Source organism: Diachasmimorpha longicaudata, chromosome 10, assembly GCF_034640455.1.
Source record: "Diachasmimorpha longicaudata isolate KC_UGA_2023 chromosome 10, iyDiaLong2, whole genome shotgun sequence".
Classification (NCBI taxonomy): Eukaryota; Metazoa; Arthropoda; class Insecta; order Hymenoptera; family Braconidae; genus Diachasmimorpha; species Diachasmimorpha longicaudata.
Window position 1 is genome coordinate 5,051,558 of NC_087234.1, and position 20,019 is coordinate 5,071,576.

At 41.1% G+C, this 20,019-nt stretch overlaps 8 protein-coding genes across 10 annotated transcripts; 4 read left to right on the forward strand and 4 right to left on the reverse strand.

The window, feature by feature from the left end:
- Window positions 1-39: 39 nt before the first annotated feature.
- Window positions 40-2,860, forward strand: LOC135166861 (polypeptide N-acetylgalactosaminyltransferase 1). The gene is made up of 4 exons (XM_064129532.1): window positions 40-392; window positions 505-1,254; window positions 1,509-2,064; window positions 2,178-2,860. The coding sequence occupies exons 1-4, from the start codon at window positions 214-216 to the stop codon at window positions 2,472-2,474; spliced, it is 1,782 nt and encodes a 593-aa protein (XP_063985602.1). The 5' UTR covers window positions 40-213; the 3' UTR covers window positions 2,475-2,860.
- A 162-nt stretch (window positions 2,861-3,022) lies between these two features.
- On the reverse strand, window positions 3,023-4,198 carry LOC135166868 (60S ribosome subunit biogenesis protein NIP7 homolog). Its single transcript, XM_064129545.1, has 3 exons — window positions 4,015-4,198; window positions 3,674-3,899; window positions 3,023-3,406 (listed from the first exon to the last, which is right to left on the reverse strand). Exons 1-3 carry the CDS (start codon window positions 4,068-4,070, stop codon window positions 3,146-3,148), a joined length of 543 nt encoding a protein of 180 aa, XP_063985615.1. The 5' UTR covers window positions 4,071-4,198; the 3' UTR covers window positions 3,023-3,145.
- Window positions 4,199-4,540: 342 nt separating this feature from the next.
- On the reverse strand, window positions 4,541-6,016 carry LOC135166504 (large ribosomal subunit protein eL13). Of its 2 annotated transcripts, none has more exons than XM_064128769.1 (4): window positions 5,862-6,016; window positions 5,479-5,628; window positions 5,033-5,282; window positions 4,541-4,911 (listed from the first exon to the last, which is right to left on the reverse strand). In XM_064128769.1, exons 2-4 carry the CDS (start codon window positions 5,619-5,621, stop codon window positions 4,648-4,650), a joined length of 657 nt encoding a protein of 218 aa, XP_063984839.1. In that variant the 5' UTR covers window positions 5,622-5,628; window positions 5,862-6,016; the 3' UTR covers window positions 4,541-4,647. The 2 variants fall into 2 exon arrangements, with proteins under 2 accessions (XP_063984839.1, XP_063984840.1); XM_064128770.1 differs by lacking the exon at window positions 5,862-6,016 and adding an exon at window positions 5,697-5,826.
- A 325-nt stretch (window positions 6,017-6,341) lies between these two features.
- LOC135166501 (transmembrane ascorbate-dependent reductase CYB561-like) lies at window positions 6,342-8,220 on the forward strand. Of its 2 annotated transcripts, XM_064128764.1 has the most exons (6): window positions 6,342-6,528; window positions 6,656-6,835; window positions 6,987-7,214; window positions 7,294-7,502; window positions 7,652-7,809; window positions 7,896-8,220. In XM_064128764.1, the coding sequence occupies exons 2-6, from the start codon at window positions 6,796-6,798 to the stop codon at window positions 8,059-8,061; spliced, it is 801 nt and encodes a 266-aa protein (XP_063984834.1). In that variant the 5' UTR covers window positions 6,342-6,528; window positions 6,656-6,795; the 3' UTR covers window positions 8,062-8,220. The 2 variants fall into 2 exon arrangements, with proteins under 2 accessions (XP_063984834.1, XP_063984835.1); XM_064128765.1 differs by lacking the exon at window positions 6,656-6,835.
- Window positions 8,221-8,475: 255 nt separating this feature from the next.
- Window positions 8,476-11,845, forward strand: LOC135166491 (acidic mammalian chitinase-like). The gene is made up of 5 exons (XM_064128753.1): window positions 8,476-8,686; window positions 8,927-9,154; window positions 9,376-9,857; window positions 10,028-10,536; window positions 10,618-11,845. The coding sequence occupies exons 1-5, from the start codon at window positions 8,628-8,630 to the stop codon at window positions 10,762-10,764; spliced, it is 1,425 nt and encodes a 474-aa protein (XP_063984823.1). The 5' UTR covers window positions 8,476-8,627; the 3' UTR covers window positions 10,765-11,845.
- On the reverse strand, window positions 11,370-14,713 carry LOC135166493 (ubiquitin carboxyl-terminal hydrolase MINDY-3 homolog). Its single transcript, XM_064128756.1, has 5 exons — window positions 14,352-14,713; window positions 13,641-13,977; window positions 13,158-13,426; window positions 12,716-13,013; window positions 11,370-12,650 (listed from the first exon to the last, which is right to left on the reverse strand). The coding sequence occupies exons 1-5, from the start codon at window positions 14,452-14,454 to the stop codon at window positions 12,344-12,346; spliced, it is 1,314 nt and encodes a 437-aa protein (XP_063984826.1). The 5' UTR covers window positions 14,455-14,713; the 3' UTR covers window positions 11,370-12,343.
- A 249-nt stretch (window positions 14,714-14,962) lies between these two features.
- LOC135166502 (snRNA-activating protein complex subunit 1) lies at window positions 14,963-16,198 on the forward strand. Its single transcript, XM_064128767.1, has 3 exons — window positions 14,963-15,114; window positions 15,226-15,523; window positions 15,744-16,198. The coding sequence occupies exons 1-3, from the start codon at window positions 14,963-14,965 to the stop codon at window positions 16,089-16,091; spliced, it is 798 nt and encodes a 265-aa protein (XP_063984837.1). The 3' UTR covers window positions 16,092-16,198.
- A 141-nt stretch (window positions 16,199-16,339) lies between these two features.
- On the reverse strand, window positions 16,340-19,099 carry LOC135166495 (uncharacterized). Its single transcript, XM_064128758.1, has 5 exons — window positions 18,914-19,099; window positions 17,586-17,882; window positions 17,333-17,457; window positions 17,158-17,275; window positions 16,340-17,002 (listed from the first exon to the last, which is right to left on the reverse strand). The coding sequence occupies exons 1-5, from the start codon at window positions 19,097-19,099 to the stop codon at window positions 16,610-16,612; spliced, it is 1,119 nt and encodes a 372-aa protein (XP_063984828.1). The 3' UTR covers window positions 16,340-16,609.
- Between the last annotated feature and the right edge of the window lie 920 nt (window positions 19,100-20,019).

A 20,019-nucleotide genomic window follows, 5' to 3' on the forward strand; every position in this document is an offset into this window, starting at 1 on the left:
CAATCAAACATGTGCACCAGGTGACCCTTCGAGATTATGCAAATTTTGAACTTAACCTATTATTTTAACAGAAGTGACACAACAATGTGTCAACTACAGTCTAAAAATCCCAAATTACTGAATTAGGTTCTCAATGAAAACCGTAACTATCGAAATTTCGGAATTAATCAGTTTGCATGATTTGTAATAAATGAAGAAGTGACAATCGCCAAAATGATACTTGGACGCCGGAAATTAATAGTTAAGGCAACAATATGTGGAATTTATGTTATCGCTCTTTTGTTGATTGCGAAACGAATGATGAGAATATCAGATGATTTTTCACCAAACAATCAGTCAACTTCTCATCCACAGTTGAAGTCAAATTCATTGAGGTACGGAAATTTCGAAAGGTGAGTAAAAATTGTTGACTGACGAGGATGGCATCTACTGGGTGGGTTACCCAATTCTAACCTTGAAATTACGTGACAAATCTTCTATTATCCTCTTCACTGCTGTCATCAGATACTCTCCCTGGCTCCAGGAATACGAGGCCCAGATAATTCCAGGCCTCGGTGACAGAGGACGTCCAGCGACTCTCTATGGCAAGGAGAAGCTCCAGGCCCAGAGGGTTCTCGAGAAGAAGGCCTTGAACGTTCTCCTGTCAGACAGAATCTCTCTATCGCGTACTCTCCCAGACATCAGGGATCCCGCCTGCAGGAATCTGACCTTTGACACGGGGAAACTCCCCACAGCCTCCGTCATAATAATTTTCTACAACGAGCCCTTGAGTGTTCTCTTAAGGACCATCACAAGTGTCTTGAACAATTCCCCAAAGGAGCTTCTCCAGGAGATCGTTCTGGTGGACGACGCATCCGACGAGGACGAGCTCCAGGGGAAGCTGGAGTACTACATCACGACAAGGTTCAACGAGGAGAAAGTGAAGTTGATCCGACTGCCGGAGAGACGAGGCCTTATCAGAGCGAGACTCAGTGGGGCCAGGTCAGCCTCTGGAGAGGCGCTTGTGTTTCTCGACGCCCACTGCGAGGTCATTGTTGAGTGGCTGGAGCCACTCCTGAAAAGACTCGAGGAGAAGAGCGATGCTGTCGTGATGCCAATCATCGACAACATCTCCGAGGAGACCCTCGAGTACTTTCATGATAACGATCCTGGCTTCTTCCAAGTTGGGGGATTCACCTGGTCAGGGCACTTCACCTGGATCAATATTCAGGAGAAGGAGATGGTAGGAAGAACGTCTAAGATTGCTCCGGTGAGGTGAGAATTTTTCCAGAGTTGAATATACCGATTGAGGCCAGGATGGAAGTTCCAACATTCCCTTTATCCTCATCAACAGGCCCTAGTTTCAATTATCTGATATGGCCGACAATGGTGGATGAATCCGATTACTTGTGACTTATTTCACACTCAAGCTAATGACTGAAGGGAGTGTTGGAAGCTCCATGAGGGGCTTACTGCCCCTTGGCTCTTCAGAAAGAGAACAAAATTTATTCCCTCAATATCTCCACCAGATCCCCCACAATGGCGGGGGGTCTGTTCGCCATCAACCGCGCCTACTTCTGGAGAATAGGAAGTTACGACGAAAAAATGGACGGTTGGGGTGGGGAAAATCTGGAAATGTCCTTCCGGATCTGGCAGTGTGGAGGGTCTCTAGAGACCATCCCGTGCTCCAGGGTGGGGCACATCTTTAGGAATTTTCATCCCTACAAGTTTCCTAACGACAAGGACACTCATGGCATCAACACAGCCAGACTCGTCTACGTCTGGATGGACGAGTACAAGAGGCTTTTCCTACTGCACAGGGACGAGTTCAAGGACGACGTTGAAAGGAAGATCGGGGACATCAGTGACAGGGTGAGGCTGAGGGAGAGACTTGGCTGCAAGAGCTTTCGGTGGTATCTCGAGAACATTTATCCCGAGAAGTTCGTGCCCGATGAAAATGTCATTGCTTATGGCAGAGTCAGGATGAAGGGGAGGAATATTTGTTTGGATAATCTCCAGAGGGACGAGGACAAGCCCTACGACCTGGGGGCCTATGGCTGCCACTCTAAGCTCTTCCCTAGTCAGGTAATATAGGGAGGGTTGTCCTCATATCCTACCCTTCAATAATTTCTGTCTGAGCCTCTCCTATTCCGAAAATTGTAATAATTCATTGAACTCATTAACCTCTTCTCCTTCAGCTATTCTCCCTCAGCAATGCTGGAGAACTTCGTCGGGATGAGATATGCGCAGTAGTTAACCTCGAGGACGTGATATCACGACGAGCAAAAGTCAAGATGGTGGAGTGTCACGACAGGGGTGACGAGAAGGAATGGATTCTCACTGACAAGGGCAGCCTTGTCCACGCATCCACTGGCCTCTGCCTAGATGGGACAGGGGTTCGACCTGACAGCGATGTCTTCGTCGCCCCCTGTTCCAACGTTCTCGGACAGTTCTGGCAGTTTGATTTTTACGGTGATGATATCACCCCCAGATGATGAACTCCCACTCAGCAAACGTTTTATCAACTCTTGTTGACAGTTGAGAAAATTCTTTTATAAAATTAGCTTTTATAAATGCACTTCGAGATGTTCAACTGTGCGATTTATATTCCGAAACCAGTGAAGAATGTACTTAATTATTATCGTACTGTTTGGAATTATTTCCAATTTTTGAATTTTATAGATGAAAGTAATTTATTTTCAAGTGAAAAATACTTGAAAAAATCAATGAACGTCAATTAACTATAGAAATTACAGATCACATTATTTTTATAATTTTATAAATGAATATCAAGTGGTTGAAAATATTTAATAGGCAAAAATTAAAATTTTTCAATAAGTCAACATTTATGAGCTCAAAAAACCGAACAAATTCAATCAAATCCGACGAATCTTACGAATTCCAGGCAAATTGGTACTCAGATTTCCATGTTACTAGCCACCATTTGCCCCCCCCCCCCCCCCAAATTATGACACTAATTGTACCGTCAATAATCATGTGAGACTGAAGATTGCTCAATTAATTTCAATAAAAAAATCACGAACAAAGGGAATAAATTTTTTAATTTAAAAAAGTAACGTGGCAAAACCTACCACTAAATCATTCCTCCTCCAGTCGCTCTATGGTATCCATTAAGTTTAAACATAGCACTTTCAAAAGTATTTTTTCATAGTAAAGTGTCTTCTGATCTGATGTATTCACCAATATCCGCCTGATGGAAGCAGACGATGGCCATTGGATCTGCGAATTTACAGTCAGCTGTGCTCTTTGCTGCCACACCAAAGCCCAGAGGGACGTCATTCATAGAAAATACAACGACTCCTTGATATCTTGGTGTATTTTCTGTTATCCTTCCTAGCCCCGACTTCGTCACATTGTGGCCATAGACAAATTGCTGTTCTGCTGAGGACTTCAGCCACACTTTGTACTAGAACATTATTATTCATCGAATATTTATTTTTTCTCTCGATTTTTCAAAGAGAAACACACAAGTTGCAGCAGAAATATAATACAATTTTTGTAAAGCAGACAAATGTCGAATTTCCTCGTAAATGAGTGGATTTAAGGGAAAATGTGACAAGATATTTGTTGTCAGAAATTTAATTTCTCACAAAAAATGTCCTGACAAATTTTTCTCTGAACTTCAAACTTTTCGAGATATTCGCAAAAAACAAGACAATAGCCAACGATTTACCTGGGCATAAGGTGCCAGATAGTGCAGCGCAGTTATATGGAGCCTGAATTTTCCGGATTTCGTGAATTTACCGAAACAGGTACCAAAACTCATCAGATTCTCAGGTGCAATGGTTGATGCTAGATTCAGAATCTTCTCCGAGACGTAGTAAACCCTGTCCTTTTTCTCTCTGAAGCAGTATATACCGTCCGGACGGTCCACCAGTAGCTTGACATTGTCACCGATGCTGTAAAGTCAATCAAACAATTCCCCAATATTTAATCGAGTCATTTTCAGTTACCCACCTCGACAACCACCATGTAAACACAAAGTTAACCTCAAAAAAAAAAATGTTTACTCACTATTTCGTTAGTTTTTCGAACAATAACTTAGTTCTTTCTTCTGATAATCTCCTCATGATATTTTATTAATGGTCCTGGTCACTGATCACTATTTCCAAATGGTTTCACTATTTTTTTGCAATAACTACTGGAAAAGGTCTGACGGGCACATGGGAAAGGAAGGAAATATCCCATGTGGAGTGGATGCGCGCGCAGCTCCTTGAGAATCTCCTGCGGGAGATTTCGAATCGATATCAATCGTTTCTTACTTATTTCGTAGATTCGGACTCTGCGAAGAAGTTTCTTCGTTGAATTCAATTAAATCCAACAAATGTTTGTAGATATGAAAGGAAAATGTCGACAAATGAATTTTTTGACGATTCCCTTCCTCCATTTGTCTTTAAAACAACTTAATTATATTTATTCTCTCCAGATCTTCAGAATTTAGGAGCCATTGATGCTTTAAAATACTTCTATTGCCAATTTTTTATTTGATAAATAAAAGGAGGAAAAATAGATACCATAAGTAAAAAAAATAGCAGAATAATTTGTTGTAAACAAAGCCCGATTTTTATTACCATTTTCATCATACAATTCTTACAAAATAAAATAAATGATGTTGTTTTTTTTTAAATACTCGAAAAAGCGGGATGTTTACTTCTTGGCCTTGGCGGCTGGAGCCTTGGTGACATCATCGGGGTTCTCAGCCAGATCCTTCACTCGCTTGGCACGAATACCAACGAGCCTAGCGTCAGCCCTGGCTTTACGAAGGGTGATGTATGCCTTAAACTTCATCTCCTCTTCTGTAATTGGCCTGGCCTTGGCCTTGAGCCCTCCGGACGAGAGAATGGGCATGGGGGTACCCTTCACCTGGGTGGCTACTTTGCACTCTTCAGGACTTGAGTCACCCTTCTTGGGCTAAAAGGCAAAAACAATTGTTCAATCATTAACCCAAAGATAACCTCACAAAATAATTCAATCCATATTTTATGTATAAAACGTTATCACTCGGAGCGTTGAAAATTTCACTGGCGATTACCTTCTTTTCGTTCTTCGGGAAGAGGATCAAGTTTGCCCTGTATTCCTTCAGACGCTGCACGTTAGTCTGGAGGGACTCAATGGATTTGTTCCTTCGCCTGTGGTCCACCGAGATACCAATGCTCTTCGCAAAGTTCTTGTTCAAACCGGCGGCCTTTACTTCAGCCAGGGTGAATCCCCGTCCGGCACGTACTTTGGTGTGATACCGTACTGTGGGGCATCTCACAACTGGACGAAGGGCATCCACAGGTCTTTAACAAACAAAATGCTTTGGTAAATTTTCATCAAACAGCAACGGTAGACACACACTCTCAAGGAATTTCAGAGGTTTATCGAGCATTAAAAATAGAAAATATGTGTGAGCCAGAAGAAGAGTTATGGGGTGCGTGAAGAATTCCTTTTCAAAAGGAAAAATGCATTCCAAGAATTGAAGTAATGACAACTAACCTAGGCGCCACGGCACGTGCTTTCTTTACTCGATTGGTCTTCCGTCTGATTTTGCGGGCTGGTTGGTTAAACCAAGTCCTGACATGTTTCTGCCAGTCCTTATGGAAGTGCCCATTCGGGATCATGTTGTTTCCTTTACCCATTTTGTACCTATGAAACACAAAAAACTTAAACAACAAGTCTTAAATATTATCAAGCTCCACGTCGACGACCCTAACCTCTCTCACTGCCCGAAACTCCCTTCGTAAAAATTATTCGAGACCGAAAACTCCCCGGAGAATGTACCAAAATGATAAACAAGTACTGGAGAATATTTTTCAGTCGTCGAGGCTTCGATTTTCAACGATTTTATAGCAATTTTTTTAATAAAACGAAGGTCTTACCAGCTGGATTAGTTTCGGCACGCTAGAAAAGGAAGAAAGAAGGGGAAATGGCGGATTCAATGCGCGCGTCGACTTTCCGCTTTCAGTGGCTCTCAATCACTGACATTTGAATTCTTCCGCTAAATGTCTTCTCTGCCGGAATTTCCATCTTTTCAAACCAAATACGACGAAAATTTTCCTTCATAACTATTCGTATTAATGACTACTATTTTATTATATATTAATTATCTAGCGGAATGACGAAAATAAAATAGTTCCCCAGAACAAGCAATAACATGGCGATATTTTTGCAAATTTAAATGGATATCTAAGGTTAACTTATTGTTAACTATAAAATAATCTAGAGGAGAAGACACTTTGGCATTGACTGAGATACTTGAAAAAATAATAGATTTTTTTATTATGACATCAGCGACAAATTGCGACTCGATTGATAACCTCTGTTCTAACCCCCAGTTCGAGGTCTCCCTCTCGACCAATGAACGGCCAGCATCAAGACGGAATTGTTCACGAAACGCACATCAGTCGATAAGAGAAAGTATTACCTGTTGATTAACGTTGAAACACGCGATGAAACGTTAACAATAAATAATCGATGACTGATTGATGTTGAACAACTCAAACAGAAGCTAAAGCCCCGAGGATTTGAACCAAATTTTATCCAGTAGTGAGTAATTACTAGATTAATTAATTGCTCGCAGCTGCGCCCCTTGTTTATCGTGGATAATTTTGCTTGTAATTTGTCTGCTTAACTCTTGTATTTTGTTTTATTTAATCTCTTATTTTGTCAACAGATTTATTTTTAAAGAGACTGCTTTCTCGAGATGAAACATATGTTCTTGCGAGTTTGTTTCGAACATATGGTTTAGGCCGTTTTCATTGATTTTTTATTTATGAAACTTGGAATTTGAAATTGGGATTGTTTTGACAGTGGATGACGTCAAGGGGTGATTATGAGTATCACTTGTGTGCAGGTAGTTTTATAATTTTGTCATTTGTCGTTCCTAAAATATTTCCTGATAAATTGACAACGGTCAGTTGGCTCGAAGCATTTCTATGACATTCGCGTTCTTTGTTGCCATGAAAATTGCTTATCCAAGATGAATCAACTTATTTGGCTTTCAGGATCTGAAAATATGGATCAAATAGGTGAACCAACGTCTCCTCAACGTCTGGAGGGATTTAAGTTCCTCTTCACAATAACTGAAGCAATTGGGGGAGCTCTGATTGCCCTCGTCCTCTTTTGGATCACCCACTTCCGCGGGGGTTTCGCCTGGTCCTCTAATGTTGGACTGCAGTTCAATTGGCATCCCTTCTTGATGACTGTGGGCCTAGTCTTTCTTTATGCCAATGGTAAACTTCAGCATCTCGTTATTTGTTCACCCTGGGCGTAATGAGTCGCAGGTATTTTGAGTTATTACTATTTTTCCAGGAATGCTGATCTACAGAACCCAGAGGAACGTCAGAAAACGTCGTCTTAAGCTCCTTCACGGAGGGATGATGATCTTCACATTATTTCTGACGATAATTGCCCTAGTGGCTGTTTTCAATATGCACAACTACTCCACACCCCCAATACCAAACATGTACACTTTGCACAGCTGGGTGGGGCTCACCAGTGTCATTCTGTTTGGTTGTCAGGTGAACCAAGATCATTTTTATTCTAAGAAATATGAGCCTTTGACAGTGAAAGGAAGAGTCAAACGTGGGGAGACTTTGGGTTGCAATGTTCCTGGTTAATCAACTGATAAAAGTAATTTTAAACCCAATTTTATTTGTGATTTTTCTAGTGGCTCGCAGGTCTAGTCTCTTTTCTCTACCCGGGAATCCAAACACCCCTTCGTGTTGCATATTTACCGATCCACACGTACTTCGGAACTGCTGGATTCGTCGGTGTTATTGCTTCCTGCCTTCTTGGTTTGAATGAGAAGGCTATTTTCGCCCTCGGGTAATTTTCAAAACAGATGATAAAATATCAAACGAACTTTCAAGGAGATAATCTACGAGTCAGGATGAACTCTCGTTTTTTTTCAGACCACAAAAATATTCGCAGTTTATTCCCGAAGGAGTCTTTATCAATATCCTCGGACTCTTCTTCGCCATCTTCGGAGGTCTCGTCGTATATCTGGTGTCCCAGGAGAGGTACAGGAGGTTGCCACGGCCGGAGGATGAGGTTCTCCTCACTGGGCAGTCTCAATGAATCTCATCACAATAATTATAGATTTATAAATGTTGGTTACTATCTGTGGTGCGCAATTGGGAAATTCCCATTATTTATTGCTTGAATATTGTCGGTATTATTTACGTACAACGAAAGTGGAACCTGGTGCTTATGTGAATAAAGTTAATCTTTAATGCAGACTTTGTTTCATCTCTGGGGGTGGGGGTGAAATGGAATAGGAGGTATGCATTGTTGTTTCTCTCTCGAAGCCTAATTCAATTGCCAATATTTTGGAGTTGTCAATCAGTTGATTATCAGTTGATCAGTTGTGAATCTCTGGAGGTATCGAAATGCATCATTTCGATTTTTTCATTAGCGTGGGAATTTTCTGACCCTCCCTCCCCGTCCGTTCTAATCCCAACCTTCAAGACGTCACACGTCATGAGCGTCATGACTCCAGTGTTTTGATCGCTCCTTATTGACCCACAATCACAACCCCACGACCCCTAGAAAAATAATAAAGTGTCATCGTCGGTGCTAAAGCCCCATCCATTCCATTGATTAGGAAAATTCCAGGGGGTTCATTGATTTTAAATGAAAAATCAATGGTTAACCAAATACCAATACCCCAAGCTAAATACGAGTTACTGAATAGTGTAATTCCGTAAGTAATTTTATAATCTATTTACAATAATCATAAACAATCACTGTGATTGACAGTCGACCAATAAAAGAAGGTCTCAGAGAATAGAAAAAATCAATTGCCGTTGGAAGATTGAAAAAATAATTCTAAAAAAACGTTCTCTTGTATCTCCTCATGCTCTACTGACCTTCAGCACATTGTATTGATTATAATCTATAATTAGAGGAGATAATGCAACATAAATGTGGACAAATGTTCCAGTAAGCACTCGAGGTGCAGCAGAGTCGTGTGTCTCACTCTACCACTCCTTATCATCGGTTTTTTGTTCATCATTGCTGGAGTTTGGATCGACGTCCAGGGGGTTTTGGGGAGAGGTGAAGAGGGGAAAATTGGAAAGATATTGAGCATTGAGAATGCCCAGACTTTTGCGTGGACACGCAGGGCTAGGATGTACGCCGAATCGGCGAAGGAAAACCAAAATGTTGACAGGTGGGAATTTTACGATACAAATTTTTACCTTTCATTAAATCGCAGATTATCTCCATAATTAGTGGACTTTGTCAAAAATGTCATAGAAGATTTTTTGTTCGCCATATAATTCTCCAGAAAAAATGATTTACGACTATTTTCCCGAAATGCCTTCACTATTAAGGTAGACAACAAAATGTAAAAGTGTTTCATGGACTTTTGGTAAATTGTCTTTTATCTAGGAACTCAACCCTTGACTCAGGCCCGCCCTCACTCGACAGCCCCCCTGACCCGTTCGTCGTCTGCTACTACACATTACCGAGATTCCTGAACACGTCGGGAGATCTCGGTCCGTCGGACCTTGACCCTCGTATTTGTACGCATATTATCGTGGGTTTTGCGAGTGTGGTGAACAGCATACTATCCCCAGGTCCCTTCCCCAACATCTACGAGGGTGTCTCAGCGTTGAAAAGGAAATTTCCAAAATTGAAGACAATGATTTCAGCTGGGGGCATCAACGAAATAGACTCTGGATTCCCAGAGATGGTGAAAACTCGGGAGAATCGAAAGATATTTATCGATTCAGTGCTGAATGTCACGAAAATGTACAATCTGGATGGGCTGGATGTCGACTGGGAGTTCCCAGCGTGGCTGGGGGGCAGGGAACGAGAGAGAATTTATTTCGTTCAGCTTCTGGAGGAGATGAGGAGAGCTTTTGACAGGAGTGAGTGATTTGTTGATTCATTGGGGTTCATTTCTGTTTTGTCGTTCGACAATAATAATTTGATTTTTCCGGACCTTCCGAGGAGCCACTGAGAACAGTTATCAATCAATTTTTTTGTTACAACTACTCGTCATTCCCTCACATTCTTTAAATAATAATTATACTCACAGGCGGAAGACAACTGATCCTCTCAGCAGCCGTTGCTGCCCCATCAGCAATAATTGATGAAAGCTACAACGTGCCGCAGATCGCAGAGCACGTGGACTTCATCAACCTGATGTCCTATGATTACCACTACTATGTGTGGTACCTTCCAGTGACAGGGCTGAACGCCCCTCTATACTCCAATCCCCTGGACGGAGGCTATGCCGCGACCTTGAACGTTAACTACTCTGCGTTCTACTGGGTCTCCAAGGGGATGCCCAAGGAGAAGATCGTCGTCGGCATTCCCACGTATGGGCACTCATTTCTGCTGGACAACGAAGCCAATCATGGGATCATGGCACCTGCCAAAGGTTACGGCCACTTGGGGGAGATGGGCTTCGTGAGATACTGGGATATCTGTGGATTCATCAGGAGAGGGGGGTCGAAAGTTTTCGATGAGGACAGCAGAACTCCTTATGTCTATGGGGGACAGGAGTGGGTCAGTTTCGATGACCAGGTCAGCGTAATGGAGAAGGTGAGGTGGTTTTGCTGGCCTGATAAGGCACGATAACTCAAGCCATTGCAAATTGTAGCAATTTTGATATCATTATTTCAGGTGGAATGGATAAAATCAAGTGGATTCAAAGGTGCCATGATCCTCTCGTTGAATACCGACGATTGGAATGACACGTGCCACAAAAACCAAACATTCCCACTGACCAGAGTTATAGCCAATAATTTAATGAGATCTCGAGGAGTCTAAGGTCTCTAGACAATTTGAAATTCAGGTATTATTGATTGTTAAAGTTCTAGGTGAATGACGAAGAGCTTTTGCCGAATGTTACCAAAGTCTTTCTGTAGGTAATATGTATACGATTGTTGCGTACATTGTTTAATAGCTCAATTATATTTTAAAAGAATAATTCCATTGAGTGGACAGGAAGACTTATTCCCCAGAGAGTGAAAAATTTTTCTCAGGTAAAGATTTTATTTTTTTCCTGTTTCTACTGCGAAAGTATGACTTGATAAATTTTACCAGTTGATCAGTTCAATCAATTTATGCGATATAACAATTACTGAATTCCTTATTAATTATGAATTAATTAAGCTTTGACGTTGAACCACTGAAAGCCCATCAGTGAAATGATTTTACGTCCAGATGGGGTGAATTACCCCATAATTTGACAATTAAGGGAAGTGGAGGTTCATTGCAGGTTTAAAAATAGTTAGGTTAGGTATGGGAAAGCCAGAGGAAGGTTATGCATAGAAAAATATATCACCTTTAATTTAAAAAGGGGTTTAAGCTCATTCCACAACAAGAAAGTAGAAACTCCTAATTCCAAGGTTAATAATCCAACAAAATGCATCTCCAATAATATCAAACTAATTTAATAATTTTCTCATAATGACAATTCCAAAAAAAAACAATTAACAAAATACGAGAGAATTCTCTTTTTCAGTATCTGAATGTGCAATAGACCTTCTAACTACTGAATTAAGCACTGAATGTTCAAATAATGAAACCAAAAAGTTTATGAAATAATCCATACCTCGAATAATATGACAAAAACAAAGTATAATGTACACGAGAATTGAATAAATAAACTGCGAGGAGAATAAAAATATTGAAATCTACGATTGGGCACTGGTTGAAACCATGAAATAGCCATGTCGCATTTATTTAAATAACTCAGTGAATAATTAATTATTTACTTAAAGATAATTATCAATTACGAAGGCTCCCTTTCCTATTTTTTCTATTCTTTATGTACTATATGTATAATTATCATGTATTTATTAATTTATTAATTTAATAAATCTATGCAATTAAGCATTCGACGATATTCACAGGTCATTATTATTTTTTCATTAATTATTTCATCGTTCTCAGCAAAAGAAAACTGTCAAATGTCATTATCTATCAATTAATAATGGAGTAAAATCGTTTATTCACTGTTACTCTCCCTAAATGGAATTGCCCATAATTTACTGACTCTCCAACGATGAGAGCATATCTCCGACAGTTTTCAGAAAAATATTCTCGACTAAAGAAACAAAGAAAACAATTTTTTAGTGACAATTTGATTTTTTATCTTTGATCAGGTGAATTTGCGAATTTGCAATTGTCCATTTCTCTCGATATCTCGAGAGTGACTGGATCTAGAGGAAAAAGTGATAAAACAGTTCTTGTGCCGAATTAAATTTCCAACGAAAAATGTGTTACGAGATTTCCTCGTAAATCCCCTCATTCCCCAGATAATCCTGAATTCATCGAGAGGTGTAAAAAAATGTGAATAGTCAGTCATAAACGAACAATAAAATTCTTGGAACCGTTGGAATAATCAATTCAGACTTGGCGTTCTACCGATGTCCCACTGCACTTCGATGCTCGGCCACTTGGTCTGCAGAACTGTCAGCATGGGATTGCTGTCCAGAATGCACTTAACCGTACACTCCAAGAGGACAGCATCGCCCGTGTGGTAGCGTACACGATTATCTGGGTTTGAACGAGGTAATCCATTGTAATGGTAGAGGGTGAAGGTGTCGGGACACGTGCGGGGCTCCTCCGGGAAGAATTCGTCCATGAACGATGCCAGGAGAATTATTCCCAAGGACTCATTGTCCAATTTTTTCTTCATGATATCAACACTGGAATAAAAATTGGTTCATTGATGGTTCATTATAATTGACGACCTAAGATCCCGGAAACTCACTATTCATCATCAGCAACAAGTTCTAGGTCAGCAAGGACGTCCTGGAGGAGGTTAGCAGGTATAAAATTGTTCCCCTCTGGATCATATTTTTTGAAGACTCTCCGGGCATACTCCGCTGGTGTCTCTGGACTCACCAATCTTCGATCTGTTGAGAAAAGGACTGTAAGATGTGTCTCTGACCCCAGCACCCAGACAGGGTGTGATGGGGACTTGAGGAATGCTCCGACTTCGCAGTAACGCAGGTGCTCCAACAGCGCCAGAAAGCCAACAGTATTTTGCTTGTCAATTCCCCGTAATTCTGGAGACAAAAATAACCTCGATGATTTTTTAAATATTCAGGTCGTAAAGGTTATGTTTTTCTTGAAAAGGCGAACAAGATTCATCAATTATTTTTCATTTTCTTTAATATTATTAAAATATTTCACTGGTTATTTCAACTCACGTAATCCACCAACATCTTGATCATGATCCCATACGTGGCCGACAGCCCTCCCCGTGAGCATCAGATTAATAAGGCTCTGGCTCCCATATCCATAAATCGAATCTATCACTGGTTCAGTGGGATCTGACATTTCACTTCTCATTCCGTTGATTCCTTTGGTACAAACAACTGTATAAAGCAGGAGAAGCACACCAAATGGCTCCTTGAAAAACTCTATCCTCTGGGAAAGGTATTTTTCCACCTCATCGAGGCTGATTGTGGAAAATATCCTAAAAAGGGTTTTTCAAATTTACAAATTTACGTATAAATCTCGAAGAATAAATGGGTTTTTGAGGTTAGAAACGTAAGACGTTTATTTTCATCAGGAAATGATCCAGGAAATTTCCTCAATCATCGATAAAATAGTTTGTTGTATTGTTAACACCAGAGAAAACCTTCATTAGACATTGACAATCCAATAAATGCGATATTTTCATGTTTTACCTGAGTCTCGAGTGAAAGTAATCAGATGTAAACAGGGGCTGGGCCTTCTCTGTCGAAACTTCTCCATTAGCCATGGGATTATCATCACTGTTATCAGTGTCGAGATGAATCAGAGAGTAGGTTGGGTGTATTGGGTCTGCTGCCTGTCGGATTATCTCAGTAGCAGCTCTGATGAGCAACCGATCCTGCTTGTCTCTTGTCACGTTCTTCCAGATGTCGGGAGGGCCCTCCAGCAGCAGATCTTTGAGGATGAAGGCTTGAACAGGGGCTATTACTGCACAGGGACCTCCCTCTACCTGGACGAGGGCGGTTGGCTCCTCTTGCGAAAATTGGAAGCCTGGTGCATCGGAGAGACATTACAATTATCAAAGATATTGAAAGCATAAATCCAACGTCAAGGGTAGAGGAGGGAACAAGGAACGCCATTGAAGACTGTTTTGTTTCTCTCTCTCCTAATGCCTTCGGAAAATTTATCAATCTCAGGAGATTCAAAGATGATTCATTCAAGCGTAAAAATTGATTATTTCATAACCACATAATAACCATGTAGCTGTATGACTCCCAGATCGTCAGAGTTTAAAAAACAACAATTTCCTAACGGCTTGATAACAACTAGAGAATCACACCGAAGACAGAAAAAAAATGTATAAACATTCCTTCCCTATAGCCACCAGGAGAATCCGCCCAAAACCCCAACCCCAAAGCTCTCACCTTGCGCCCATCTCTGGAAAACATCCTCCTTCGGACAATTTCCCCACAAAAGCGTCCTGACATCCTTGACGACCCCGTCCTGCAGACTTCCTTGCTGTTCCATGATCTTCAGAAGCCGTTGAATTTCTCAGAACACCCCGAAGACACCAAAAATCTACCACTAATAACCTCAAACCCACTCACCACTTGTCATACTCTCGAAACACCTCAGATATCGACAAAATAAAATTACCCCGACAATTTTCACACCCCAGGGTCCGTCAGAAGGCTTTGCCAGCCCTCGGAGTACTTTTTCAATGCCTATTGTCCACTAAAACGTCATTTGTCGGGGGATAATGTGAACACGATTGTGCGGGGACTGGATAAATAACAAACGGGCGAGTCGATTTAACCTTAAAATTCTTGTCGGAGGACTTGCAGACAACTTCGGGTGCTCCAACGGTGGAAACTCCCCTTCATATTTGACAGTGGGTGATGTTGGGCGGGTGAGGGGTGGGTTTCTGAAAAACGCCGGCTGTGTGATTGTTATCGTTGGACGAGATGAAGAAGTCATTGGAGTGGAGAATCTGTCGAATTCTTTTATTTATTCATTTATTCAGTTCAACTCGGTGATGGACAATTGTGAGCCTGAAAAGGTTTTCGTCGCGCCTGGATTCAGGGAGGACTGTGTCAGGCTGTTGACAGAGTTCGAGAGGAAAGAGGATCTGAGCTTCCAAAGCTTCTGCCACATATGGAGAAGGTTGAAGTTCACCAATGTCTATTGGTGAGCATAATCTTCACGAATGGACAGTAAACCAATGGAAATTTGTGAAATTCTGATTTTTCTGCTGCCATTGTCACTTGACACGAGTTTTTGTGCTTCTGTGGACTTTAGGAACCGGTCGAGTGAAGCAGAGATGATGGAATTCTGTGAGGAAGCTCTGATTATCGGAAAAGAATTCATCTCTTCCGCGTACAACGACACGCAGAGGTTAGGAGGTGTCTTCCTCCTGTATGGACTCTTCTTCAAATGTCTGGTGAAGGGATGCAAGATCAGACTAACGAGGGCAGAGTGGGAGAATGTCATCAAGCTTAGGGATGAGCTGTTCAAGGGCGAAAGGTTCGAGGCTGTCTACGTCTTGAATAAGCTCGTCGAAGCCCATGCATTTGCTTTCTGTTTCAATGAACGAGAGGTGATTCGCCTATCTCCATAATTTTTCGTGAATATCTCAGAAAATAAACAATTAATCAACCAATCGCATAAGACAACAAAAATCCTGGCACTTTTCTCTATAAACTCGTTAGTTTCCGAGATATCCAGGAAATAAGGTCATTTATTTGTTCTTGAATGAAAACTCATTAGTATCGAACACAATTTGTTTATTGTTCTCAAGGAATAATTCACATTTCCAGAAGGGTCTGGAGAACTACTACGTCGTTAGGGAAGCAATGGCGACGCAGACGCGGGAATCGTCTCGCAGCAAATCCAGCGAAATCGTCTCAACTTTGACCGAAATTTTGAGTATCAGTGACTCTTATGCCCAGACTAAATCGAAATTAATCGGTACAACCACTGGAACTGTTCCCAAATTATACAATGGCTTCGTAATGAAGAGACTACTGGCAAACATTGAGACAGTTCGAGACTCAAAGGGTAAAAAGAGGAAGCAAGGAAGGGTAATTAACGATGAAAATTTGGATATGGGTTCTTCATCACTTGAATCGGATGGCGATGACGAGGATTTCGACCCTGACTTGTAATCATTCACCTGAATCGTGTCTCTTACCTCTCAAAGTGTATTTAATTTCCTCGTGGATATTTATATATTTTTGCAAATAAAAAGAACGAAAAATCGGGAAGAAAAAAATTTCGTCTCTGAAAATTTGGGAGGGAAATTGAAGAAAATCATCCAGGAGAGGGAATTATTTTGTAGTGAGGACTTTGGAGAATTAATCAAAGATTTTAATGCTAAGTCAATGAATTCGGTGCATAATCTCTTATTTTCGAGAAATTATATGAATTTATGTGACTTCACGACGTGTTTCCTTAATCGTCTAAGCACCAGTGACTCCAGGAGAGATCTTCTGACTCTTTCTGCTCAAATCTAATCACCAATCAAAAATAATTCATTACTTTCTCCCGAACCTCCTCTTTTCCCATCAAAATCTCCCTCAATAAAAGTTAATTTTTCTTCTCCACTGAATAATCCTTAAATAATTCTCCTTCAACCCCTCGCCAACGAATTTCCTGAAACAACTGAGGCCATTCACTGGAAGGTCTAGTAAACCTTGAGCTGATTATTATCATCGAAGCCAGCGCTGTGTCCAGCATTTCTGACAATGAAACTGGTGCCGTCGTAGTGCATTCTCCTCTCGCCCCTCCTGACGAAGAGGTGTGAGGTTTGTCCGAGAGAGGCTGTGCAATGGAGGAACGGGGTGGTCAGGGAGGCAGTTCCATTGCTTGGAGAGGTCCTCAGTTGGTATTTATTGCTGTTCCTGGCGATCCTCACGAGACCATCGGGCGTCTGAGATATCCTGACGTTGTTTATCATCCAGTTTTCGACCCCCTCATCCGTTAGCCAGTACTGGGCAGCCCCGAGGGCTGCAGTGGCCTCCTGGAGGCAGCCCGGTCCGTGACGAGACTCTGAGTAGAACACGCTGAGGGAAAAGTCCTTGAAGAAAAGGGAATGGGTGGATTTAGGAATCAGGTTCATCAGGAGGTGAATCGCATTTTCAATTCCCAGGGTTTTTCCCCAGAATATTGTCGCCATGGTTAGGAGGTTCCTTAGTGAATTATAGAACTGTTGGGAATTCCTATCTTATTTACCTGACTCATGTCTGAAAATGAATCAGTTGTTGTCCTGGTCCCAGCAGCATCAACCAGGTACACAAGGGCACACTGTTCAGACGTAAAGCTGACCCCCTTGTACCACATCTTGGCGTACCTAAACCACCGTAGATTAATTAAAAACAGAGAAATTGGAGAATAGAATGAAACGAACTTGTTGTTTCCGTGGGAATCATGCGCCAGGATCTCCACACGTGATCCGTACTGATAGATACGGCCATTGGGATGCAGCAGAGCAGCTGCTGAGCCTGAACCGTTCAAGGAGAGCACAATATTGTTCTGGAGATGGCATGAAAAATAACTTCAAAACTGATCTGAATAATTAGTTGGGAATCGATGGGTGAGAATAATTTTCTTTCTCAATTTCACGTTCAACTCAAAATTATCTAATTGTTTGCTGCAATTACCTTGAAATTAATAACCCTGACGGCTCGGTCGATTGTCATGTCAACTCGAATCTTGTTGTGAAGACGAAGAGAAATTGTTCCATGAGGAGTGGCAACCGCCCCGACGCTCGTACCCTCGGGGGTCTCGTGGTCCCTCCAGTTCTCTTGGTACGAGGTGTCCTCCGGGTAATACTGACACCCTTTGGAGTTTCTGGGACGCCAGAGGAGTCCGTTGGGATACGAAGCGGCCCCCCCAGCCATATTGTGCCATTGTTCACCAGGAGGTGTTTCCAAGTATTTGGAGAACTCCGGGTAACGCTGGATTTTTCATCGAAAAAAATTGAGGAAAAAAGGGATTTCGTCTAGGGAAAAGATTTGACGGTCTATCAGGGACAGAACGGACAGCTTAGCATGCTATCCCCTGGGGAAGATTCCCAGCTTTCACGTGAGAGGTGCCCCAGGTCCATAGGATAATTAATTCGTGAGATTTTTATTTTTAACTGGAGTCGATTATTATCAGCTAAATTCAAAAGTTCCTCAGCCCTCATATAAGACGTAAGTCATCACTTGCTCGCAATACCGTCTCGAGATAGTGAGCATATTTCACAGCCTAATCTAATCCTAAGCCTTCAGATCTTATCTCGCCCCACCCTGAGCACCCAAAATCATCAAAGAACCCCGATCCCGATCCATAATTGCCGTACCCCCCCGTCCCACAGTGACGATAAACAATCAGCAAACTAGGTGATATTCACCTTGAGACATAAACCACAATAGTCCCCTCCTCCATCATTTACAGGTGATACCGCAAAATGATAAGCTATCATCACTCAATTGCCTCTGTCTTTACGTAATCCCTCGGTCATTAATCTCAAACGTCATGATAAATATCACGCACCCGACATTCTAACAATAAACAAATAATTAATCACCAGTAAACGAACGACTAAACAAACGAATTATTTATGCCTTAAAAAAATTAATCAAAATATTTAATACTTAATAACCATAATATTTTATAAGAGGAAATAATTATCCAATTGTCATTCCATAATTTTCTAAAAAATTAGTCTATAAATAAAATGACTAGTATTATTATAACTACTATGATTATTGTTTACATCTTCTTTTTTAAAGATTCTTCATGAAAGGCGAGACAAGTAGATGATAAATAAATATATTAATAAATATTTCAAAAGAGAGAATGACAAAGTTTTTCTTTTGCGTTTTGGTAAATCTTTTTCTTTTCCATTTTTGGCTGGGGCGGGGGAGAGAGGTGGCAATGAGAGGGAAGGTGGGAGGGAGGGGAGATAAATGATAAATGTATAAATAAATAAATTGGTACTAACTTGGAAATTAGTACTGTCCGCCTGTGGCGTAAAGCTGTGAGTGGTGTACAGGGATCTGGGTCGCATTGTGGTATGGCCATAGGTACTACTGTTTCGTGATTGTAAGTGATGAGCTGAATTGGATATTGTTGGGTGATCAACGGATTTCGATGTCTCACGACCACCCTCGCCAGCTGAATTCGTCATTGCTCGAGCCTGGATTAAATATTAATTGAGGTACTTTTGTTAATTAATTTTGTGAGGGGATTCAAGGTGGTTCGGGGGATGGTGTATGGTTTGCAGGGGATTACGTGGCAGGGGGTGGAGATAGAGGAAAATTGGATAAGACGTTTTCTCGAGGATATTTAATCCTCTACAAAAAAGTTATTAATGATTTTTTCGAACAGACGCTTAGTTCTCTGAATTTTTCGATTAAAACTTCTTAAAAATGATTTCTTGTGAATTGCCTTTCGAATAAATACATTAAAATCGATTTCAGCAGGGAAGAATTGATTCCCTCGTCCGATCGATCGCGGTAATCGCTAATTTACTCGATGACTAGTAAAATTGCATAAGACTTCCGATAAATTATTGATCAATACCATAAACCGATAATGAACTTGTGTGAATTGATTTTGATTCATTCAATGAGAAAATTGTTTTATTTACCGACCTTGGAGCTGGTGCTGCGGGGCTTGCGGCGACGGGACTTCCTGGTTGTCTTAGGGGCCAAGCACTGACCTCCAGTATCACTCGAACGATCCACGATTGATGGATTTAATCCAACGATCTCGGTATTTGTTAATGGATTAGTTGAGTTGTGGGACAAAATCAATCAAAATCGGGAATGACTGGTCTTAGAATTACACGTGTTGCCAGGGCAATTAAACAACGATAAATGACGATCGATGGCACAGACGGAATGACGATCGATGTTCTATATTTTTTGATAATGGATATTAAAAAAATTACGAGGGAGAATTTTTTGTGGATGAAACAAAATTGTTCTGAATTTTTGAAAATTCCGCAGGAAATAGCACAAGGATTCCCTGCAGAGTAAAATTTTCAGTAAAAAATATTGTACGAATTTGTCTGCTTAATCCATTCGTCCCAGGAATAATTAAAAA

Coding starts and splice junctions, on each gene's coding strand:
- LOC135166861 (XM_064129532.1), top strand. CDS start 214: ATGATACTTGGACGCCGGAAATTAATAGTTAAGGCAACAATATGTGGA. Junction 393..504: donor AGGTACGGAAATTTCGAAAG/GTGAGTAAAAAT, acceptor TGCTGTCATCAG/ATACTCTCCCTGGCTCCAGG. Junction 1,255..1,508: donor TCTAAGATTGCTCCGGTGAG/GTGAGAATTTTT, acceptor TATCTCCACCAG/ATCCCCCACAATGGCGGGGG.
- LOC135166868 (XM_064129545.1), bottom strand. CDS start 4,070: ATGAGGAGATTATCAGAAGAAAGAACTAAGTTATTGTTCGAAAAACTA. Junction 3,900..4,014: donor TTCGAAAAACTAACGAAATA/GTGAGTAAACAT, acceptor TTGACTTTACAG/CATCGGTGACAATGTCAAGC. Junction 3,407..3,673: donor ATCTGGCACCTTATGCCCAG/GTAAATCGTTGG, acceptor ATAATGTTCTAG/TACAAAGTGTGGCTGAAGTC.
- LOC135166504 (XM_064128769.1), bottom strand. CDS start 5,621: ATGGGTAAAGGAAACAACATGATCCCGAATGGGCACTTCCATAAGGAC. Junction 5,283..5,478: donor GCACGTGCCGTGGCGCCTAG/GTTAGTTGTCAT, acceptor TGTTTGTTAAAG/ACCTGTGGATGCCCTTCGTC. Junction 4,912..5,032: donor TCCCGAAGAACGAAAAGAAG/GTAATCGCCAGT, acceptor TTTGCCTTTTAG/CCCAAGAAGGGTGACTCAAG.
- LOC135166501 (XM_064128764.1), top strand. CDS start 6,796: ATGACGTCAAGGGGTGATTATGAGTATCACTTGTGTGCAG. Junction 6,836..6,986: donor TGAGTATCACTTGTGTGCAG/GTAGTTTTATAA, acceptor TTTGGCTTTCAG/GATCTGAAAATATGGATCAA. Junction 7,810..7,895: donor AAGGCTATTTTCGCCCTCGG/GTAATTTTCAAA, acceptor GTTTTTTTTCAG/ACCACAAAAATATTCGCAGT.
- LOC135166491 (XM_064128753.1), top strand. CDS start 8,628: ATGGTTAACCAAATACCAATACCCCAAGCTAAATACGAGTTACTGAAT. Junction 9,155..9,375: donor GAAAACCAAAATGTTGACAG/GTGGGAATTTTA, acceptor TCTTTTATCTAG/GAACTCAACCCTTGACTCAG. Junction 10,537..10,617: donor AGGTCAGCGTAATGGAGAAG/GTGAGGTGGTTT, acceptor TCATTATTTCAG/GTGGAATGGATAAAATCAAG.
- LOC135166493 (XM_064128756.1), bottom strand. CDS start 14,454: ATGGAACAGCAAGGAAGTCTGCAGGACGGGGTCGTCAAGGATGTCAGG. Junction 13,014..13,157: donor TCAAGATGTTGGTGGATTAC/GTGAGTTGAAAT, acceptor TTTTGTCTCCAG/AATTACGGGGAATTGACAAG. Junction 12,651..12,715: donor CTTGTTGCTGATGATGAATA/GTGAGTTTCCGG, acceptor TTTTTATTCCAG/TGTTGATATCATGAAGAAAA.
- LOC135166502 (XM_064128767.1), top strand. CDS start 14,963: ATGGACAATTGTGAGCCTGAAAAGGTTTTCGTCGCGCCTGGATTCAGG. Junction 15,115..15,225: donor AAGTTCACCAATGTCTATTG/GTGAGCATAATC, acceptor TGTGGACTTTAG/GAACCGGTCGAGTGAAGCAG. Junction 15,524..15,743: donor TCTGTTTCAATGAACGAGAG/GTGATTCGCCTA, acceptor TCACATTTCCAG/AAGGGTCTGGAGAACTACTA.
- LOC135166495 (XM_064128758.1), bottom strand. CDS start 19,099: ATGACGAATTCAGCTGGCGAGGGTGGTCGTGAGACATCGAAATCCGTT. Junction 17,276..17,332: donor GATTCCCACGGAAACAACAA/GTTCGTTTCATT, acceptor ACGGTGGTTTAG/GTACGCCAAGATGTGGTACA. Junction 17,003..17,157: donor CATTTTCAGACATGAGTCAG/GTAAATAAGATA, acceptor CTTTTCTTCAAG/GACTTTTCCCTCAGCGTGTT.